At 50.5% G+C, this 21,264-nt stretch overlaps 1 protein-coding gene across 4 annotated transcripts in view; it reads right to left on the reverse strand.

Annotated features, from left to right (window-relative positions):
* The window catches only part of KCNC4 (potassium voltage-gated channel subfamily C member 4), a 50,177-nt gene that overhangs the window by 5,612 nt on the left and 23,301 nt on the right, over window positions 1–21,264 (reverse strand). The window contains exon 4 of one of the 4 annotated variants that reach the window (XM_033862170.2): window positions 1–6,116. This exon is cut by the window's left edge and continues 2,216 nt beyond it. The exons of 2 other annotated variants lie outside the window; for them this stretch is intronic. In XM_033862170.2, the coding sequence (XP_033718061.1) occupies window positions 6,040–6,116 (77 nt within the window). In that variant the 3' untranslated portion in view covers window positions 1–6,039. Of the gene's footprint in view, window positions 6,117–13,132; window positions 21,080–21,264 lie in introns of those variants that run through there. One more of the 4 variants, XM_033862157.2, reaches the window with a different exon arrangement.

A 21,264-nucleotide genomic window follows, 5' to 3' on the forward strand; every position in this document is an offset into this window, starting at 1 on the left:
TAAGCCACAGACGGAGAAATGGAAAGTGATCCCAACTCTTTGGGGCTGCTCTTGGATACACAGTAGGGGCTAAGCAGTCATATGAAGAGCCCACACATGATGCACCAGATCATGTGAGGATGCCCCCATGACCCATGTGAGGATGCCCCCATGACCCTTGCCGCCTTTCTAGCCTTAGGGAGTCAGACCTTGCAGCTGACTGGTTGGCTTGGAGCAGAGAGAAGGGGCTGGGCTCCTGGATGCCCCCCAGATCCTTTGGGCTGTCTGGCTGAGAATGTAACCATGTAACCTAATTCTCTTTTTTGGCAAAGCAGCTCTGGATATGCCCGATGGGAGCATCCACTGCCCGAGGCAGCAGCTCTGCTTCTGGTTCCCTCCTGCAACTCTGTGGGAAAAACCGCAGTGGCGTCTCCTTCCGCCTTATTTCCTCTTGCGTGTGAGGTGATAGCAGGTCTTGGGTGGTTTTCCTTCCCCACCCCCTGCCCTCTGCTGGAGGAAGCATCCTGTGGCTACCTGGGGATTGGTCTGGAACTGATCACCTGTGCTTACTGGTGGCTCCCTGCAGGGCCATGGGGTGGGACAGGGACTCTGCAGACCAAGACCCAGCATGAACCTTTGGGGGTTACTGGGAGGGTCCTCACTTGGACCAGGACCTCAGCCCTGCCAGTTGCTGGACTCACTGGGGGCTTCACCTGAGATGTTTCTTACCATCCCCCACTCTCTGACTCAAGCTGCCCCCAGGGCCCATCTGATAACACCCTCAATAAGACACCAGCAGGACCCTTCTCATGGCTGGGGTCCTGGGGTGGAGGAAGAAACAGTAGAGAAAACTCAGCTGACCAGGGATACCATTTCAGGAAACAGATGATCCTACATCTGTGGCCCGGCAGAGGAAAGAGCCCTCCACGTGGAAACAGAAAATCTGAGTTCCAGTTCTGCTCTTCAACTAACCAGCTAGTCACCTTAGCTACAGCTAGTCCCTCAGAACCTGTATACCCACCTCACAAGGTTCTCAGGAAAATTCATCAAGACAATGGATATCCAAATGCTTTGAACAGTAACACACAAATGTGTGGAATTTATTCAACACCTGTTTTGTGGTTGGCACTGTGCTGGATGATATGGTAGATACTTGTAACATCTAGAGTTGACCTCTCAGGGCTGGAAGCAACATGACATCTCAGATGATTGGTTGTTGCTCTTTATGAAACCGCACTCCTTCTACAGAGGGACTTGAACCCACAATCCCTGACTCAGGAGGAGACTCGAACCCACTGTGTTTTGTTTTGTTTTGTTTTGTTTTAACATCTGTATTGGAGTAAAATTGCTTTACAGTGTTGTGTTAGTTTCTGCTGTATAAAAAGGGAATCAGCTATACATATACATATATCCTCATATCTCCTCCCTCTTGTGTCTCCCTCCCATCCTCCCTATCCCACCCCTCTAGGTGGTCACAAAGCACCGAGCTGATCTCCCTGTGCGATGTGGCTGCTTCCCACTAGCTATCTATTTTACATTTGGTAGTGTATATATGTCCACGCCACTCTCTCACTTCATCCCAGCTTACCCTTCCTCCTCCCCGTGTCCTCAAGTCCATTCTCTATGTCTGCGTCTTTATTCCAGTCCTGCCCCTAGGTTCTTCAGAAACTCCTTTTTTTTAGATTCCATATATACGTGTTAGCATACAGTATTTGTTTTTCTCTTTCTGACTTACTTCACCCTGTAGGACAGACTCTAGGTCCATCCACCTCACTACTAATAACTCAATTTCGTTTCTTTTTATGGCTGAGTAATATTCCATTGTATATATGTGCCACATCTTCTTTATCCATTCATCTGTTGATGGACACTTAGTTGCTTCCATGTCCTGGCTACTGTAAATAAAGCTGCAATGAACATTTTGGTACATGACACTTTTTGAATTATGGTTTTCTCAGGGTATATGCCCAGTACTGGGATTGCTGGGTCATATGGTAGTTCTATTTGTAGTTTTTTAAGGAACCTCCATACTGTTCTCCATAGTGGCTGTACCAATTCACATTCCCACCAACAGTGCAAGAGTGTTCCCTTTTCTCCACACCCTCTCCAGCATTTATTGTTTCTAGATTTTTTGATGATGGCCATTCTGACTGGTGTGAGAGGATACCTCACTGTAGTTTTGATTTGCATTTCTCTAATGATTAGTGATGTTGAGCATCCTTTCATGTGTTTGTTGGCAACCTGTATATCTTCTATGGAGAAATGTCTATTTAGGTCTTCTGCCCATTTTTGGATTGGGTTGTTTGTTTTTTTGATATTGAGCTGTGTGCACTGTTTGTATATTTTGGAGATGAATCCTTTTTAAGTTGCTTCGTTTGCAAATATTTTCTCCCATTCTGAGGGTTGTCTTTTTGTCTTGTTTATGGTTTCCTTTACTGTGCAAAAGTTTTTAAGTTTCATTAGGTCCCATTTGTTTACTTTGTTTTTATTTCCATTTCTCTAGGAGGTGGGTCAGAAAGGATCTTGCTGTGATGTATGTCATAGAGTGTTCTTCCTATGTTTTCCTCTAAGAGTTTTATAGTGTCTGGACCTACATTTAGGTTTTTAATCCATGTTGAGTTTATTTTTGTGTATGGTGTTAGGGAGTGTTCTAATCTCATTCTTTTACATGTAGCTGTCCAGTTTTCCCAGCACCACTTATTGAAGAGGCTGTCTTTTCTCCATTGTATATTCTTGCCTCCTTTATCAAAGATAAGGTGACCATATGTGCGGAACCCATGGTTCTTTTAATTGAAACCTACCAATGTCAGGACTTACCGAAGCTCAGGTTCTTATGTCTTGGTGCAGAAAGAATTTAGCAAGAGGCAAAGTGGCTGGCAAAGAGTCAGTTTATTACCATAGGATGCTCATGAGAAATCCCAGCGGGCAGGCGAGAAGGCTTTGCCCCAAGGACTGAGAGGACTTTATTTTTATAAACAAAAGAAAAGTGGGAAGCAGGGAAGACCACCCTCTTCCTCAATCTTGGACAGACATCAAAGCTTACATCATTAGTTCCTCCTTTGACCCTACATGGTTTGAACAAGACTGTCATGGCGCTATTTAAATCATATGTATATCAGCAAAAGAGTGGTGACATGTACCAAAATACGGTAATTCATCTCAGGTTTTGGAATAATGTCCCCTTTTCCCCTTTTTTTCCCCTTCACCTATATTTCTGTCTTGGCTACATGCAGAAATGCTGCTCTTCAAGGACTATTAACTCCCTGACTTCGCATTAACAAGATTCAGACCCCAAATTTATTGTCTTGTGTTTTAACTCTCAGGGTTTGCGGCTTGAGTGTGTCCGGCACTTGGATATACCTGGTCTCCCTCCAAGGCAGTGTAGATTGTTGCTAGGTTACTGGATTCTTTTCCTGAGTGGTCATTAGCTTACAACAGTCTCTGAAACTCCCTTAAAACTCCCTTTCTGTCCTTAATCCCCTACTGGGATTTCTAAACTGACTATTTCATTATCCTACTCCATCCCTATCATTTAGGGAAGGCAAGAGGGGGCCGAAACAAGGCCTACCCGTGTGAAGTAAGCCAAAGCCATAATGAAGAGTCCTTATGTTTAATGAAAACAATGGGTGATTGGGAAGGAGAGAAAGGGAGAGATGGACATGGCCCAAAATGTCAGGCAAGGCTTTGCGGAGAAGCCCGTTTGAAGCTGGGCTGTGAAGATACTCAGTGCTGGCTTCAGCGAGCAGGAGGAGAGGATGGGGGCGGGAGAAGGGTGTGAGGGTGGAGAGACCTAGTGAGCACAGGTAAGGGTGCTGTGAGGGAAGACAGCCTGCCCAGCAGGGAGACAAGACTGTAAAGGCTGGGCTTCGGCTCTGATTTCGGGTCTCTCCGTCAGCGGTTGTTTGCCTTGGACGAGCTTAATTAGGCTTAGTCTCAGTTTCTCGACTGAGGAAAAAATTGCTACCAATACCTACCTGAGATGACCAGTGTGAGGAGTGTGTTAGATCCAGGCCACAGTTCTGCGGCTCGCTAGCTGCCTGACCCACACAAGATCACTTCTCTGAACCTCAGACTCCTTGTCTTTAGAGAGGGATCACACCTCCTCCAGAGAGTGATGTCAGGACTAAAGGAGTTAATGTCATGAAATATTTGGCAGAATAAATGTCCAGTGAATGTGATAATACGCCAGATTCACTCCAGCGAGGTGAGCTGTTGGAAAGTTTTTGATCAGAGAGGAAGGGTTTGAGTCGAGCCCTCCGCCCTCCCCGCTATGACCCAGGGAGAGCATTTCTGAGTATCCAGGAGGGAAAGCCCAGTGGGGAGCAGAGCTTCTGTCCACCCCATCCCAGGTGGAAGCCAGCAAGTTAACCAGGCCAACCGCAGTCCTGCAGGGCGCACTCTCATCCCCTGAACCCAAGTGACCAATTTAATGACTGTAATCAAGGCAGGAAAGGAATTCAGAGCAGGCTGTCCTCTGGCAGTCACTGTTGGATTACGGGCCTCATTTCTTTGTTGGAAGAAAAAAGAAATCATTCTGGTGGATTTATTTTCCTGTCGGCACACTGAATCACAGAGCCTGGACAGCCTTTCCCAGCCATGAAGCCACTGAGTTCACCGAGTGCCCCTACTGAGACCTGGGAAAAGCATTGCACTCAAGCTGCCGGGGCCACTGGACTCTGGGCACCTGGACCAAGAGTGGAGGTGGGGGCAGTGGGCTGCAGAGGCCCCAGGTTAATGCAGAGCCTTTCCCCCTCCCCCTCCCTTTCCTGTGACCACTCCTCAGAGAGCCACCCATATTGGGCTTGGTCTCAAAGTCCCCCTGATGGGGGTTCCCCCCTTTCCCTCACTGGGTCAGGAGAGGCAGCCCGAGGTGAACAAGGACCCTGGACCCAGAAACACTGATGTTAAATCTCCTTTACTGATGAAGTACGGAGTGGCCAGCGACAGCCTTAACCTTTCCGTGCCCTGTTTTCTTTGCCTGCACAATGGGATGCTGTCCTGCCCTGCTGGTCTCATGGGGTTGATATGGGGACCATTTGGGTTAATGCTGTCTGTCATCCTATCACCTTACGAATAATCACGAATGACCAAGTCACTTAAGTGCTTCCTTCTCTCTTGGGCAAATAATCCCAAATCCTTGCCCTCCGATCAAATTTGAATCCTGTCTCTCTGCAAATCATTTTCCTGTTTGTGGCCCGTGGAGCTGGAAGCCCTCTAAACAGACAGTCCTCTAAGCCAAGCTGGACTAGTGCACGGTTGGGGGTGAGGTGGCAGATGGCTTCACCGGGAGGTCCTGCCGTGACTCTGCCCTCTGGCTGCAGCAGCACCCCAGATACCCGGCTCTTTCTCTCTCCTTGCCCACCGCTCCAGCTCCCTCCCTGCCTGTTGTGTGGTCCTCATCCACTTGTCCTGACATCAAAGACTGGAGTGTTAGCCAAGCCTGCAGGTGAGGCCAGCGCATCCTGGCAATCCAGGGACTTGGCCTCAGGAGCAGCCCCTTACCTCCCTGCCCGTGGGCTGGGCTCAGCCTCCCCTTCCACCTCCTAGAGAAGCCCCGTGTCCCTCCCAGAGGACGCGGCTCCCCCTGGCCCAGCACCTCAGGAGAGGGTCCTACTTTCCTCTTTTCCCTCAGGTTCGAGCAGGGTGCCCAGGTGCGTGCCTCCCTCAGAGGAAGTGTGTGTCTGTGGGATGACTGGGTGAATGAATAATTGTGCTGAAGGCCTCACAAAGAATTCCCCCGCTCCTTGGGGTTTGGTTTTCCTCAGACATGAAATCCCTACCAACACTGAAAGCCCCTCCTCCCCTTCCTTGGGCCAGCCACGTGGGCATATTTCTCCAAGAGGATAATTCCATTGCTTTTCCTGGGAGTTTCCAACCCCAAAATGGCTCAGGCTTGCGCAGTGATGCCAAATGTAGCACAAAAATTATTCTGAGCAACTCACAGCCTGGTCTCACGCAAACAGTGAAGTAGAGGAGGACGATTCTGGCTTTCTCTTTCTTCGCTCCTGTCTTCCGTACTGTCATTGATTGAGTGAATCACTCATTGAATCATTGATTTAGTTACAGAGCCCCAGGCACTGGTAGGTGTAGGTGATACAAAGGGACGACGGAAACTGTGCAGCCAGGAGGGAGTTTGTCTGTAAACCAATAGAACAAAGTTCAGGGCTGCCTAGTCCAGGGAGGCCCAGAAGCCCAGGGAAGCAAGGAGGAGGGACCCCTCCTGGGGGTGTGGCTGGGAAGACTTCTGGGTGGAGAAGAGGCTTTGGGGGGAGGCGGTCATGTGGGCCTAGCCAATGAATGAGGGAGGTCTGGTGATGTGGGAGGGGAAAGAGTGGGAGACCAGGGAGAGAGGAGCTGTGTCTGGGAACCATCTGGAAGACAGTGTTTCCTTTGACAGGACAAAAGGGGGAGTGATGACCCATTCTTCTGTCAGCAACTGATTCCCGCTAAGCTGTTAACTGCTCATTAAGGAAAGTGTTAAATGTTAATTAAAGGTGTAATTGTGAATTAAGCTTTAAGGTGTGGTCTCCTTTTGAGGACTGTATTTGTTTTCATCACCTGCTGCCTGGGAAGAGTGTGGCCTTGGAATCAAGCCGACCTGGGTTCGAATTTGATTGCAGTCACTACCTATAACCTTGAGTACATCATTTAGTTTCTGGAACCTTCACTTTCTATAAAGTGGAGACAATAGTCTTCACCCCATAGGGTGGTTTTGTGGGTTAAATGAGATGTCCTATGGAACCTAGCTCACAGCTAGTACAACACAGGTGCTCAGAAATCTTGCTTTTACCTCAAAAAATTAAATACAGAATTACTATATGATCCAGCAATTCCGCTTCTGGGCACATACCCAGAAGAACTGAAAGTTGAAGAGATATTCGCACACTTATTATTCACAAGAGCCAGAAGGGTGGAAGCAACCCAAGTGTTCATCAGTGGATGAAGAGATAAACAAAATGAAACAAAATGTGAGATCTCTCTCTCTCTCTCTCTCTCTCTCACACACACACACACATACACACACACACACAATGGAGTTTTTTCAGCCTTAAAAAGGAAGGAAATTCTGACACATGCTACAATATGGATGAACTTTGAGGACATTACGTTAAAATAATCACAAAAGGACAAATACCGCATGGCTCCACTTAAATGAGGTACGCTGAGTAGTCAAGTTCATAGAGACAGAAAGTAGGATGGTGGTTGCCAGGGCTCGGGGGGTGTGGAACGGGAAGCTGTTGTTTAATGGGTACGAGTTTCAGTTTGGGGTGATGGAAAGGAGATGGATGGTGGTGACGGTTGTACCACAATGTGAATGTATTATACCTAATGCCACTGAACTATACACTTAAAATAATAAATTTTGTGGTGTATATTTTATTACAATTTTAAAAAGAGCAATGTTGCTTTTACTCTTATTCTCCAGCAGCAGAACCTCTACCAACTTCTCTTTTCTTTGTAAGGAAAGTGGACTAGGACAGGCTTGGCATGACACTTCTAGAAGGTCACCAGCCTGAGCTTGATGCCTAATTCTCAAGGGGTCCTGCCCAGACTCCCAGAGGGGATCGATGAATCAGTGTTCTGTCGAGGCTGAGGAGTCTATAGATCAGGCTCACTGGAAGGAAGCTGGCTGCAGGCTGGAGTAGGGCAGACGGAGGGGAGGCGGATTAGCATTCACGGAGTGTCCACTGTGCGCTGGGCAGAGCGCTCAGCAGGTGCTAGACATGCAAATGACAAGCTTCTGCCCTCAAGGAATTCGCAGTCAACTTCCACCTTTACCTGCCAGCTGGACTTCCCCACTGTGGAGATGGCCAGGAGGGTAAAGGGGAAGAGACACGGTTTGGCAATTGTCTACCTGGACTCGGGGCCCAGAGATTTAACCAGGGCCCCCTGAAGACCTGGCTTCTGAGGCTAGAAGTCCTCTGTGTCCAGATCCTAAGGAGCAGTCAGAGTTGTCTGGGGGGATCTTCACAGTGCTGAGTCTGGCAGGAGCCCAGGCCATGGGGCAGCAAGGGAAGGGAAACCTACCTGGGCACCCTGCTTCCTGCAGCACTCTGGGTGGGTGGGGCTGGGAGGACCTCCCCTTGAGCTGACTGAAGGAACCTGCTTTGGCCAGCATCCCCTTGGGATCACAGGCCCCAAGAATCGAAAATCTTCGTGGAGATCACCTAAATAGTTCAAGGTCCTGGAAAGACCTCATCTTTCCTACATCCCCAGCTTCCTGGCATATGGCAGATGAAGACCCTACTGCAAAGTGTAGTTGGCAGTTTAAACATAAGGTCTCAATTCTATGCAAGTGCTTTTTATTAATTCAACAAACATTTATTGAGCCCCTACTTAATACCTGGCATGTTAATAATTCAGTCTCTATACTTAAGCTGTACAAAAGATAAGAGATATAAGTATAATTTCCAAAAAGTTAAAAGCACAAGTCTCATACAGATATGGAATGAACATGTGTCAAAGACTTTACTGAACTCACTAACTAACAAGGGAACCAATAAGATGACAAAGCTGGTTCAAAGAGCATTGAAGGGACTGAGATTTAAAGGAAAGGGACAACAAAATAATTTTTTTTTTTAAGTTAGAGACAAATCTGGTCAATATCCTACAGGGTAATAAAACAGGGATTATCTCTCTTATTGGACAGATATCATTTGAATCTCTACCAGCAAAAATCTTCAAGTTTTCACGGTCTGAGCCCTTCATTAATAATAGCAAATGACAGGGCTTCCCTGGTGGCGCAGTGGTTGGGGGTCCGCCTGCCGATGCAGGGGACGCGGGTTCGTGCCCCGGTCCGGGAGGATCCCACATGCCGCGGAGCAGCTGGGCCCGTGAGCCATGGCCACTGAGCCTGTGAGTCTGGAGCCTGTGCTCCGCAATGGGAGAGGCCACAACAGTGAGAGGACCACGTACCGCAAAAATAAAAAAAAGAGCAAATGACAAAGTCAAACGATGGACTTGTCCTCTAGAGCAGTGCTATCTGACAGTATGTAACGTAGGTCAGGTGTGTAATTTAAGTTTTTCTAGTAGCCACATTAAAAGCAAATAGGTGAAACTAATTTTAAGAATATATTTTATTGAATCCAATATGTCCAAGATATTGTCAGTTTGACATGTGGTATTAGCCACATTTCAAGGGCTTGATAGCCATGTGTTGATAGCACAGTTCTAGACAATTAAATAATCTTCCTGTAGGTCTGTTATACAAAGCTTCAGTATGACACTGAAGGAACACACAGTCATCCCCTTGGCTTTATCTAAATTTCAGATAATTTTTCCCAACATACCTACTTAGGTCCCTGTGACCTAGTTGGCAGGGGTATGGGAAAGGTGAGTCCAAACCGTGGCCCTTAAAAGATGGCCATATAACCATCCAGTGCAACAAATGGTCTTGGACAGGTGTATGGGGGCCGTGAGGGCCCAAAGTTTTGCTGGTGGGATGGGATGGATCAGAGAAGACTTCACAAAGGATAAGTGGCTTTCACTCCAAGCAAGGGGAAGAGTGTAACCAAAAGCAGGACAGTGCACAGGTCAAAGAACACTCTTGCACAGGTGTATAGGCAGGGAGGGCAGGGACTGAGCCTCAAAGTTAGGCTGGGACCAGATAGATGGTCAAGGGTCTTGGGCATCTCACCTCTATCCAACAGGGAGCCATACAAGTGTTTTCAGAAAAGGAGGGACATGCCCAGACTCATCTTTTAGGAGACACCTCAAGGAGCTTTGGCCCTGTGGCTGGCAGAATCTTCTCCAATTCCCTACCCTCTCATTGCCCCAGTTGTGAATAGGAAAGAAGTCATGGCCGGTAGCTAAAAATATTTCCTAGGCTCAAGTTCCAGATATGATGCTAAATCCAGAGTGAAGAAAGCATTGGGGAAGGAGGCAAGGATGGAGTAAGACTCCTCTGGGTCTAGGGGAGGCTGCAAGGTGACTTTGATGGATTGGTGATTTAGTCGCTGATAACCAGGCAGCCTTTAGGGCGAACTTAGCACAAGCTAAGAGAGATCTCAGCGTGGAATTAACTCAGCCACTGGCCAAACGAGGCAAGAGAGGGCACGGGTTTGGCTGTTTTGATTCCCGTCATCTGGATGGAGATAAGAGCTGGCTTTGATTTCTCTTTCCCTTTACATCTTGAGAAGTTCAGAGTACTTCGTGGGCATGCCCTAAGATGCTGTCTCTCAGTCCTGCAACAGGCAGGTCAGACAAGGGCAGGGAAAGCTGGAACAGGCACGGATAGTACAAAGAACAAAGAAGAACTCTTGGATTTTCTGAAATTTCCTCCCTGGTCCCCCACCTCATCAATGTCAGAGAAGAGCGACCTGACTTCCCTGACTTCTAGTTCTACCTGAAAGGCACAGAATAAGCTACTTCAGGCTGAGAGCCTGTGGCCTACAGGAAGAGGAGAGGCAGTGTGGGGAAGGAGAGATTTGGGGATAGCTCTGCAATCATCTCTCTTGGTGGTGTATACAGGGGCCGAGGGGTCTTAAATCAGCTTTTTTCCAGCTGATGTGTTTCCAAGTGACCAGTCTGAGAAGGCAGACAACTCTAGGGTCCTATTCCCACTGGGGGTTATATAATCACCGTGTGCAGGACTAACCGCCCAGTCACACAGGAAAATTCTAATCTAATCTCCTTGGAGATAAGGCTTCCTCTGGCTTTTTGCCATGAATTGATCACCAGATGGGGCTTCGTGTGAATGTCTTCTGATGAAAACGGAAGCCCAGAGCAGCAGAGAGAACTGAACTGGAACTTAGGAAATGGACCCAGCCCCCAGCCTCCTATTTAGAAATGAGCTGGACAAAATGTCAAATATTTGGTTAAAGCCAAAATCCAGTCTGATAACCAGCTGTGTTCCAAATATCAGATAGGGGTTCGGTTGCCTCTCTGCCACAGTGGGGACCTTCTGCTTACTCAGACCTCCCTCTCCCAATCCTGCACCAGATCTAACGCTCCAGCTCCAGCTCCTCGTGGGCTGTGACCTCCTGTGTTCTCTCTCTCCCCAGTTTAGATCTCCTCAAAGGTCCTATGGTGGGGCTTCCCTGGTGGCGCAGTGGTTGAGAGTCCGCCTGCCGATGCAGGGGACACGGGTTCATGCCCCGGTCCGGGAAGATCCCACATGCCGCGGAGCGGCTGGGCCCGTGAGCCATGGCCGCTGAGCCTGCGCGTCCGGAGCCTGTGCTCCGCAGCGGGAGAGGCCACAGCAGTGAGAGGCCCGTGTACAGCAAAAAAAAAAAGGTCCTATGGTGGAGTCTACCTATTAAATGTGGAAAGAGGCTTAGAGTTCATCCAGGAAAGAAGGAAGAGAAGAAGCAAAGACATTAAGCTTCATGAAATGTTAGTTGCTAAGCCGTAGAGACATGGGATCTCACTTGAGCCTGTGAGGACCTAAGGTGGGCAGTATTATCCCCAAGTTTACAAATGGAGAACTGCCGCTCAGCCAGGTTAAGCAAGTCGCCAAGGATTGCACAGCCAGTGCTGGACGCGAGGCTGGAGCTCTGGCCCCCTCATTCCTGTCCACATTCAGTCCCAAGTAGAGCTGATCTGAGCTCGAGAGAAAACGGTGATGGAGCAAAAGTCCCAAAGCGAGAGGGACTCCTTGGGCCAGGCTAAAAAGCCGTGCCCGGGGCCACCTGGCTCCAGCTGCCTTCACGGCCTGTGCTGGCCCAACCTCTAACTGCTAGACGAAGAGTTCTTTGTATTGGCAGGGGGATTGGCAGGGGTGGGGTGGGAGGTGGGTGCAAACTCCTCCGAGAATCTGATGAAAGCTCCGGATCCTGTCTCTAGAAAACGTACATTCACCCTCACACACATACAGCTTCGGCTGCAATTTCAGGGGGTTCCTGGGCCCCAGAAGTCAGCAATTCTCTCTCAAACCCGGGAGTCCCCATGGGGGCCAAGGTGGGGAAAGAGGGAAAGGGTTTGGAAGCGCAGAGGAAGATGGAAACTGTGCTCTGCGGGGTGGGGGGAGGTGAAGGAGCAAAGAGGTCGGGGGCAGAGTGGTCAGGGAAGGAGGCGCCCACAGCAGAAGTTCAGGAGGCCTGGGCACCTCCCAGGGGGACGTTTGCTACCATGGAGTGAGCTCATCGAAGGGCATGGTGGTGCTCCGGGAGGGCTGAGGGAGACGGGCCCCCAGGCCAGTCCTGACCCATCCCAGAGCTGGGTTTTGTTCTAATAAGGGAAGTGGGATTCTGTGACACAGCTCAGATTCCGAAATCTCCATTTGGAAAGTGAATTCAGATCCCTTCGCCTGAAGCCAGCAGCGTCCACAGTTAGAATAAAAACCCACAGCGGTCTTGGTCTCAAAGTAACCAAACCTTCCACCTGCCAAGGACAGGGTGGCGTCAGGCTAATGCAGCCACCAAGCCAGCCTGTTAAAAATACTGGTTATATAAAGAAAACATCCTCAGAAAAGAACCCCGACTAATCTGGGCTGGGCTAGAATAAACCTCTCCTGTTCTGACCTGCCCCCGAGGTGATGATTTATTTCTTCCTTGAATTGCTCCCCCAGTTCTGCACATTCACACGCTTGCTCAGCAGACCCCCAAACAGAGCATTTTGGGTTTGCCCGGCTGTTCCATTTCCCGCCTGTTCAGTTCATGTCAGGTCCCACCGCTGGGCTTGGTCCCTCTTCTCCCCACCCCCTTGGCTTCCCCTTCCCGCTTTTTCTCTCCCTCCTCCTTTCTCCCTCTTCCTCTCCCACCTCCTCCTGCTCTGAGATCCCCGATTGGCCTCCCTTCCAGGCTGCCTCTCACCTTACCACCTCCTTGATTCCCATTCCCAGGGGCCCACAGGTGTGTGTGGAAAGGGGGCAGCTTCTGACCCTGGGCCTTGAAGGAGAGACGAGGAAGGGAAGGGGGAAGAGGCACCGGCAGCACAGGTGTAGCCTTGGCAGCAGGCTGCTCTCTGATTTCTCACTGCTTTGGGGAACAAGCACGCAGGTATCACTGTGTCACCAAGAGGGAAATGGCCACGCCAGCGAGTCATCTCACGAGCACCTATATCCCCAGCGCCTGCATCCAACAGGACACTGCCTCCATCCCATCATCCCACACTGAGTGGCCCTAGCAAGGCATTTCTGGAAAAGCGTTTCTGGTGCTTTCTGTTGTGGAAGTTAGCCCTGCCACCCCGCTCCCATCCCCCCGCCCCCCCGCGCTCCCCTGTTTCCCTACATGTAAATGGGGAAGGACACTCGTTGAGTACCATTCACCTGCCTGAGTCGGGCTAGCTCTTTCACGCATTCATCCTCCAGTGATTCCTCCTGGTAACATTTACAGGAGACGTAGGATTATTCCCATACCCTGGATGAGAGACCACGCTCAGAGAGGTTGTCATTTGCCCAAGGTTGCACAGCTCATAAGTGGCAAGGCCACTGGCCGCCAGAATCAGCATTCTGAGTGTGGGTAGTAAATCGATGGCAGTGGTATCCCTGGTGCTGAGGGGCCAGCTCCTACCTGTGACTGTGTGAGGCCATAGAGCCAGTGGTCAGGAGCACGGGGCCAGGGCCAGGCTGAATGAGTTCAGGTCAAACTCAGGCTGTGAACTCCACTATCTGTGGGACCTCTGTGCCTTGATTTCTTCATCCATAAATGGGAGTGTTTAAAAGAGCCCTTTCCTCCTGGGTTTGTTCCGAGGATTAATCCACATATAGGGCTTAGAGCAGCGCTTGGCCCGCATAAGCACTGGGTGTGAGCTATCGCTACTTCCAGAGGCACCAACGCTTTGATTCTGGAGGAATATCCCAGCCTCTGAGAGAAGGTTGGAGGAATGATAACTTTCACTTCAGGTAGTGCTTTAGAGGATCCAGAGCCCCCATCCACCGACTTTCTCGTTTAATCTTTATAACTCCCTTGGATAAGGGCAGGGGTGGTTTAATTCCCATGTCACAGATGTGAGCTTGAAGCCCAGCGATATCACGGGACATGACTGGGCCCCCTACGGAAACAACTCCTACCAGCCTCTCTCTATGTGGCTTCTTATGTGGCAGGACTTGTGCCCAAGAGTGCACACCTGAGCAACCAGACTGGCACTCAGAGAATTGGGGAGGGCATGAGGCTCATAAGAGAACACCCTGATGAAGGCTGAGAAGAAGAAAGATGGAGAAGAAACCAGGACATGAGCCCCTGGCCCTTCCAAGTGGACTCCACTGCCAATCTAAGCCATTAATGTCAGGAAGGAAAAACCCAGCTGGTCACAACCAGGGAAGCCGAAAGGAGTGGATGGGACCCCTGGTGGCAGGGGAGGAGGTGGGGAGACTTGGCTGGCACAACCAAGGAGCCCGACATTCCAGGGAATTGTTCTGGACAAATTCTGAAACCAGACATGGGCTACAATGACAGGTGTGAAAGACAAGAGTCAGCAGTGAGCAGCTAATTCATTTGCTTTCTACCCCTTCCTCCCATCCTCCCTCCCTTCCTTCCTTCCTTCAACATTGAGCTCCTAAGCCCTGAGCAGGGGCTGGAGATAAAAGTGTTAAAAAGGTGAAGCATGCATAACTGAGTAAACAAGCAACAAGCTATACTGTGGTAAGTACTCTAATGGAGGGGCGAACAAGGAGCAGTGAGGGCATAAAGGAAGAATCCAAGAAGGGTTCTCAGAGGAGGTGACAGCGGTGTAGACCTTGAGGGATGAATAAGAGTTTTCCAGGAAGAGGACTCAATACTGGAATGTGGAAGGGGGCAAAAAAGAGAGAGAGGATCTTCTGTCGAGAAGCAACTCCTATTGCTTATCACTTCAGATTTCCCTTTTGTGTTCCATTTTCTTTTTTGTTAATCAGAGCCAAAGCAGAATTCCTTATAGAGCCCTGGCCTCTAATTTACCTCACACAAGAAGCTCCTGCTTTCTTTCTCCTCTGAACAAAAAAATCATCTACCCTGTTTGGAGCTCTCTGGTGCTAGGGTTTCCTATAACAGAGAACAAGGCTCTCATTCCATAAGTTGAGATGAAGTCTAGTAATCCTATATCCTGAGAAATAAAGTATACATGGACTCTAATTTACACTAGAGTGTGGATGACTGATACAAGATACTTACCTATGCACAGATTAGAACACAAAGAGAGAGTGAAGAGAACAGAAGGACCCTGGAAGTATGCGTGTGTCATTAAAGGGGAAACAGTAGTAAGAACCCTTGACAAGGGTGGAGAAGAACCCGGGAAGAGAGGTGGAGAGAGTACTAGATTAACAGTCACAGTCCAGCACACTGAGACCCAGAGGGAGAGGGGTACCCTCTGGAGCCTTCTTACTTGCCCCCTACTCTCACAATCCCACCCCCAGACTCCCTGGCAAATGATCGCTACCTCCAGCGGGGTCCTGAGAGAAAGAAGGTCCCTAGTTGACCTGCCAGGAGTACGGCATTGTCCCTTCAGGGGAGAAGGCGGTCCCAAGGCATGAGGCCGGATGCAGGTGGAGCATTGGGAAGGACGCTGGTTCCATCCTGTTCCTTGGTCCTGTGTCTGCCTGGTGGACTGAGAGGACGGCACAGGCTGGCCCCCAGGCCGACCAGCCAGCAGCCTAGGAAGGGTTAAGCATCCCAGGCAGCTTCTACGCCGTGCTGGTGGTAGCAGTGGCACAACTCTGCTCTCCACAGCACCTTGGGAACCACCACCCCTGGGAGGGCCACCATGGCAACAGCTCGTGTGGGAACAGGTCCTCTGGGTCTCCCTGCCTCCTGGGCTCGCCCAGGTCCTCCCGAGGGGCAGCTGGCCCGGCCTGGGCCATGAGGGAGAGGCAGGCCACCTCGTCTCTGAACCCTTCTGGGGCCGAGGGCTGAAGGCACGGAGGAAAGTCTGGTTTTGTTTGTTTCCCTTTGTTTGCTCTGAACTTTTGATCACTGATACTGTATTGGAAGTAACTGTCCTTGGACCTGGGGTCTAAAGATGAGGGATTGGGGGGAGATTTAAGGGGGAATCTCTGGGGACATTAGGAATGGAGTCGTGCCACAGGTTGAGGCATCCCAGCCTCTGGTCCCTGCAGAGGTCCCCTCGGGGCTGGTCACCTCCAGGAGGCCTGAGCGGGATCCGGAGGCTCAGAGTTCAGGAAGGAGCCCATGGGAGGTGAGGGGGGCACTGGCACGAAGGCCAAGCTGGGCCAGCAACCCCTGCCTCAAGGTTTTCCTTCTTTCCCTCCATCCCAACCTCCCTCCCTCCATCGGTCTTTCCTCTCTTCATCACCCCTTCCTGCCTCTTGCTCCCCTTGCCTTCTCTTCTTCCTCACTCTTCTTCCTTTTCCATCCACTCACTTAAACATTTCCCTGAGCACTTACTATGCAGGGAGCGCTGGGCTAAGCCCTGAGGGGGCGCCGGGATGAATCAGCTCCCTGGGGTAGCTCACAGTCAGGGGAGGGGAATTCGACAAACATCCAAAACATCAGGAAGAGATGGTTAAGTTCTGAAAGGAAGAGCTATGGGAACTCTCCTCTCAGTCCCTCTCTTCCAGCCCTCCTCATTATTCTAACAGTTTCTCAGGCAGGAAATGCATAATGTAAAGAGCAGCGCTTTCACGTTATTCCCCAAGGACTCCCAGGAACGCCCTAGAAGTGAGGCGCCAGCCGGAGACATTTGGGAGGGATAAGGGAGGACACAGCTGAGCACTTACTCATGCCAGGCCCACCTCTGCCCCTTCGTTCATTCATAAAACATTTATTTCACACGGTGCTAGGCCCCAGGTACTGACAGGAAGGCAGGCAATAGACAAATACAGTTACGAGGAAGAAAGTACCATGAAAAAAAAAATGAGCAGCTGCAGTGACAGAAAACAACACAGAGGTAGTGGCAGGGGGCAGGGGGTGGGGGGGGAATCACCAGGGAAGAGACACTTAAAGCCGGACCCAGAGAGTGAGAACTCAGCCAATCAAAGGGGTGGGGAGAGGTGGGGCACAGTGGTCCACATGAGGGAACAGCGTGTGTAAACTACTAAAGTGGGAAGAGGCTGGTATGTGTGAGAAAGTTTCCCGGGGGTCAGAGGGAGGGGCAGGAATGATTTGCTGAGGCAGGAAGAGGCCTGATGAACAGCAGGGCCTTGAGGGCTCGCCTTTCTTTGAAGAAGTTTGGATTTTATTCGAAATACAGTGGGAATCCAGCCACTGACGGTATTAGGCAGGGGTAGCACGATCTGGTTTCTGTTTTAGGAAGCGCTCTCTGTCTGCTGGGTGGAGGCTGGGTGGTAGATGTCAGTGGGACCCAGGGAGACCAGGAAAGAGGAGATGAAGCCCACCTTCAGAGTTGGAGGGGAGAGAGTGGGAGATGGAGAACGTGTGAAACACATTTCAGAGCTTGGAATGATAGAACTCGCTAATGGCTTGGAATGGGGGCGGGGTATTGTTAGATATTTTAATCTACTGGTCTTTTGGCCTACCTCCCCTATTAGAATGTAAGCTTCATGAGGGCAGGGATTCCATTGGTCTTGTTCACTATTGGTTCCCCAGGACAGAGTATAGGCATTTAATACAGATGTAATGCACAGCGAGTGAGCTGAATTAAGGAATGAGAGGGCGGGATTAATGACGACACCTCAGTTTCTGGCTCAGCCTCAGGGAGAGGAGCCACCCCCTCTCTCCACACCAGGTATTGCTGATTTAGGAAGCAGAGACCCTAAGTCAGCAAAAAGCACAGCCCTGCAGTTCCAGGAGACTTTTATGGAATAGCCCTAGAAGTAGGCAAGTATGGTGGGCGGCGGCCCGACAGCGCTATGGGGAAAGGAGAGGCTTCCAGCACCAACAGCAGAAGGCCCCTCTGACCTGGAGCCCCAGCTGTCCTCCTGGCTCCCTCTCAGCCCATGATGCTGTGTTCAAAGCCAACTGTGGTCTCCCAGGAGAGAGCAGGTCCCAGAAGCCCTGGCAGCCCTCGCCGGCCTCTGGAACGACTGAGCCCGCTCGTGTGCCCCCTGTTGTGTGGGTGCCAGGGTGGGCATGCTCAGGGGCCTGCAGCTGGGAGATGAAGGCGGGTGCTCACTGTGGTGATGCTGTCGGGGACCCGGGGGGCTCTAGGGGTGGGCGCTGGGTGCATGTCGTCAACACCGAGTCACTCTGGACCGGATGCACCACAGATGCCGGTCTCTGCTCCAGCCTGTGCAGGGGGGCAGGGAAGAGGCAGACAGGGAGTCTTCTACCCTAGAGTTAAGGACTTTGAGGAAAATCATGCTGGGAAAGGAGCTTATCTGAGTCCTGTTCAGAAGACCTGGGTTCTGGACCTGTCCCCACCATTAACAGTTGCGTGGCCCCATGTAAGTCAGACCATGTTAGGACTGGAAGGGGCCTTCTAATTCCACCTTCCAGGCTGAGCAGAAATTCCTGCCATGAACCCCCGGCACACGATCGTTCGGGGTCTCTCTAAACTTCCAGGATGGGAACTCCACTCCAGGACAGCCCATTCCTTCAGGAGTTTTGCTAGGAAGCCTCTCTTTTCCAAGAGGCCTGGAAGGACCCAACACCAGAGGTTAACAGTGTCACCTCCAGGGAGGACAGTGGGATTGAGGGGGGTGACGAGGCTTCCCAGTTGATTTGGTTTGGGACACTTTCAGTACCACGTGTTAAATTTGTAATGGCAAGGAAAACAACAAAGTCAGGTTTTTCTTGATTTGAAGCCAATCTGCCTTCCTAACATTTCCACCTACTGGTTCTAGGTCTGCTCTCTGGGATCAGAGAATAATCTAAACCTACTTCCCCTCTGATACCCTTCAAATACGTGCACTTGACCCCCAACAAATTTCCAATAAGCCATTTCCAGGTTGAGCTGCTCCTCACGTAACTTGGTTTCCAGACCAGTCCCCATCCAAGTACCTCCCTTCTGAGCATCAGAAAATAAAACTCAGTGAGTTGCAGAAGGAAGGAACCAATCACTCCTTCAGTTGAGTGTTACCTTATGCTAATTAATTAATGAGGCTGAGAAGACACCCTTCTCCCTTTTCTGTGTGCGTGTGGCGGCATGATCAAATCACTTACTTCCTCAAGCCTTGATTTTCTTACCTATAAAAGGGGAAAACAATACCTTTGCTATGAGAATCAATAGAGGTTAAGGAAATTAAAAACATTAAAAAGCACAAATCTATACTTTAGGTATGATGACCTAGAAGCCTCATTCCATTTAGACAGCAGCTAAGTGTAGGGCTCACAGAGCCAGATGGCTTGGGTTCAAATCCCAGCTTTACCGCTTATTGGCTGTGTGACCTTGGAGAGATGACCTAACATTGCTGTGCTACAGTTTTCTCCTCTGAAACAAGGATGATGATAACACCAAGCTCAGAATGGGTGTTTAGGAGCATTAGGTGTATTGCCTGGCACTTAGTAAAGGTTAGCTGTTTGGTATTACCACCCCGACTCTTATTCCTTCACAGGGAGATAAGGGGCTCACCGAAACGAGGCGAATTCATGGCACCTAGCTGAAACGTGAGGCCATCAAACCAAACCGGTCATTTGTCACTGGAGAGAGTTGCTCCCCCAGCCAAATATTTGTAAACAATGTTTTGTGCTAGGCGCTGTGCTGAGGGTGTCACAGGCCCTGCCTCACTGAACTCTCCCAATAGCTGCATGAGGTAGATACCATGATTGCTCCCATTTTACAGATGAGGAAATAGAGGTTCACACAGATTAATTAACTTACCCAAAGTCACATAAACAGGAAGTGAAGGAGCCATGAGTCAGACTCCCAGAGTCAGTCTCCATCACTATAGCATCCTGCTCTTTTAACCAGCTCCCTAGTTTGGGTCCCACTCCAGCTTCGGGGACCAGAGGGAGCCAGAGCCTTTGCTTCCTTGACAGCATTGTCTGCTGTTTCTGTGAGGTGGGGAGGAGGGGCGGTCCCCTGCTTCTCTCACTGAACTCTGCCCTCCTGCACACTGCCCCCTCCCTTTCCCCCTCCAGGGGTCTGAGGGTGTCACCGGGGACCCCAACTGCATCTCCTTGGGTCCCCTCAAGCCCCCCTGGCACTGGGTACCCTTGGGCTGCCTGCTGGGTTCTCAGCCCCTGACCATGAAACGGTTCCACACTGATCAACAACAACAACAAAAAAAGAAAAAGAAAAAAACCCCAAAATACCCAAACACCATTTTGGACATGGGCCCTGATGCGTAATATCATTATGGAGTCAGCAGTGCATCCCATCCCCTTATTGCCAGGTCAAGCTTCTCTGAGGCGAGCCTGGCTGCAAATGGCTTTCTCCTGTCTGGGGGAGCCGTAGCCTCTACTTGCCCTCCACGGCTGGAGGAGAGATTTTATCTTTAATTGACAACTGGCTGCCTGCCATCGCCTTGCCTCTGCTGGCCCAGGCTCCAAGCGCGATTTTCTCTTTGCTTCAGGGACAGGCTTCCCCTTACTTCTCCCCTCCCCTCAGCCCTGCCGTCCTCACCCCCTGCTCCCTGGCGTGCTCCTGTCCTTTCCTGGTGTGACCGGACCAGGCAATCTCAGAAATCTGGGGAGAAAAGCTGAGAGCAACAGGAAATGGGTGAGGAGGGAGCTAACACTTGCCGTGCACCTACTGCATGCCACATGCAGACAGATGACACTGGGCCAGGCCTTTACACTCACTGGCTCTGAGACAGGGGCTATCATTAGCCCCATCCTACAGGCAGGGAAACTGAGGTTTGGCAAGTTGCCCCAAGTCACCCAGCTAGGAAGTGGCAGATCAAGACCCTGAACTGAGGCTCCTTTGACGCTAAGTTTACACCTGGGATAAAGAGTAAAGAGAGCACACATGTGCCCAGGCCTGGCTACATAATCCGCGGAGCCCAGTGCAAAATGAAGACACAGGGCCCTTCTTCAATAATTATCAGTAACTTCAAGACGGCAACAGCTGAGCGTTAAGTCGGCTGTGGGCCCTTCTGAGTGACGGCACAGGTGGCACGGCCCTGAAGCCAGCCCCGCTCATTCCCCTGTGTGAGTGTGACAGGGACAACAGCGAGGGATGTCGTCTGAGCATCACTCACCGCCCCCCCATCCTATCTAGGCCCAGGACCATTCGCTCCCCAGCCCTAAGGGGTTCCAGTTGTGCTCCCAGCCCCTTGTCGGCCTCAGTTCATCAGCCATCCATCCAGTCATCACACCGACTTCGGCATCCCCAGGGCCTTGGCCGACATAGAACTGGTGCAATTTCAGGGAAGAGGAGATGCCCCCTGCAAAACAAGCAGGGATACAGTGGGACCCCCTAAGCAAACAACAGTCTCTTCTTCCACGTTACTGCTGGGGGTGGTGATGGGGCGGTGGCAGCAGTGGAGATCACTGCCCAGAAGCCCGGGGTCCCAGGTTAGTCCTCTTGGCGCGACCTTGGCCAGATCACTTTTCATCTCGAGGATTTCAC

The sequence above is a fragment of the Tursiops truncatus genome, chromosome 1, assembly GCF_011762595.2.
Source record: "Tursiops truncatus isolate mTurTru1 chromosome 1, mTurTru1.mat.Y, whole genome shotgun sequence".
Taxonomy (NCBI): domain Eukaryota; kingdom Metazoa; phylum Chordata; class Mammalia; order Artiodactyla; family Delphinidae; genus Tursiops; species Tursiops truncatus.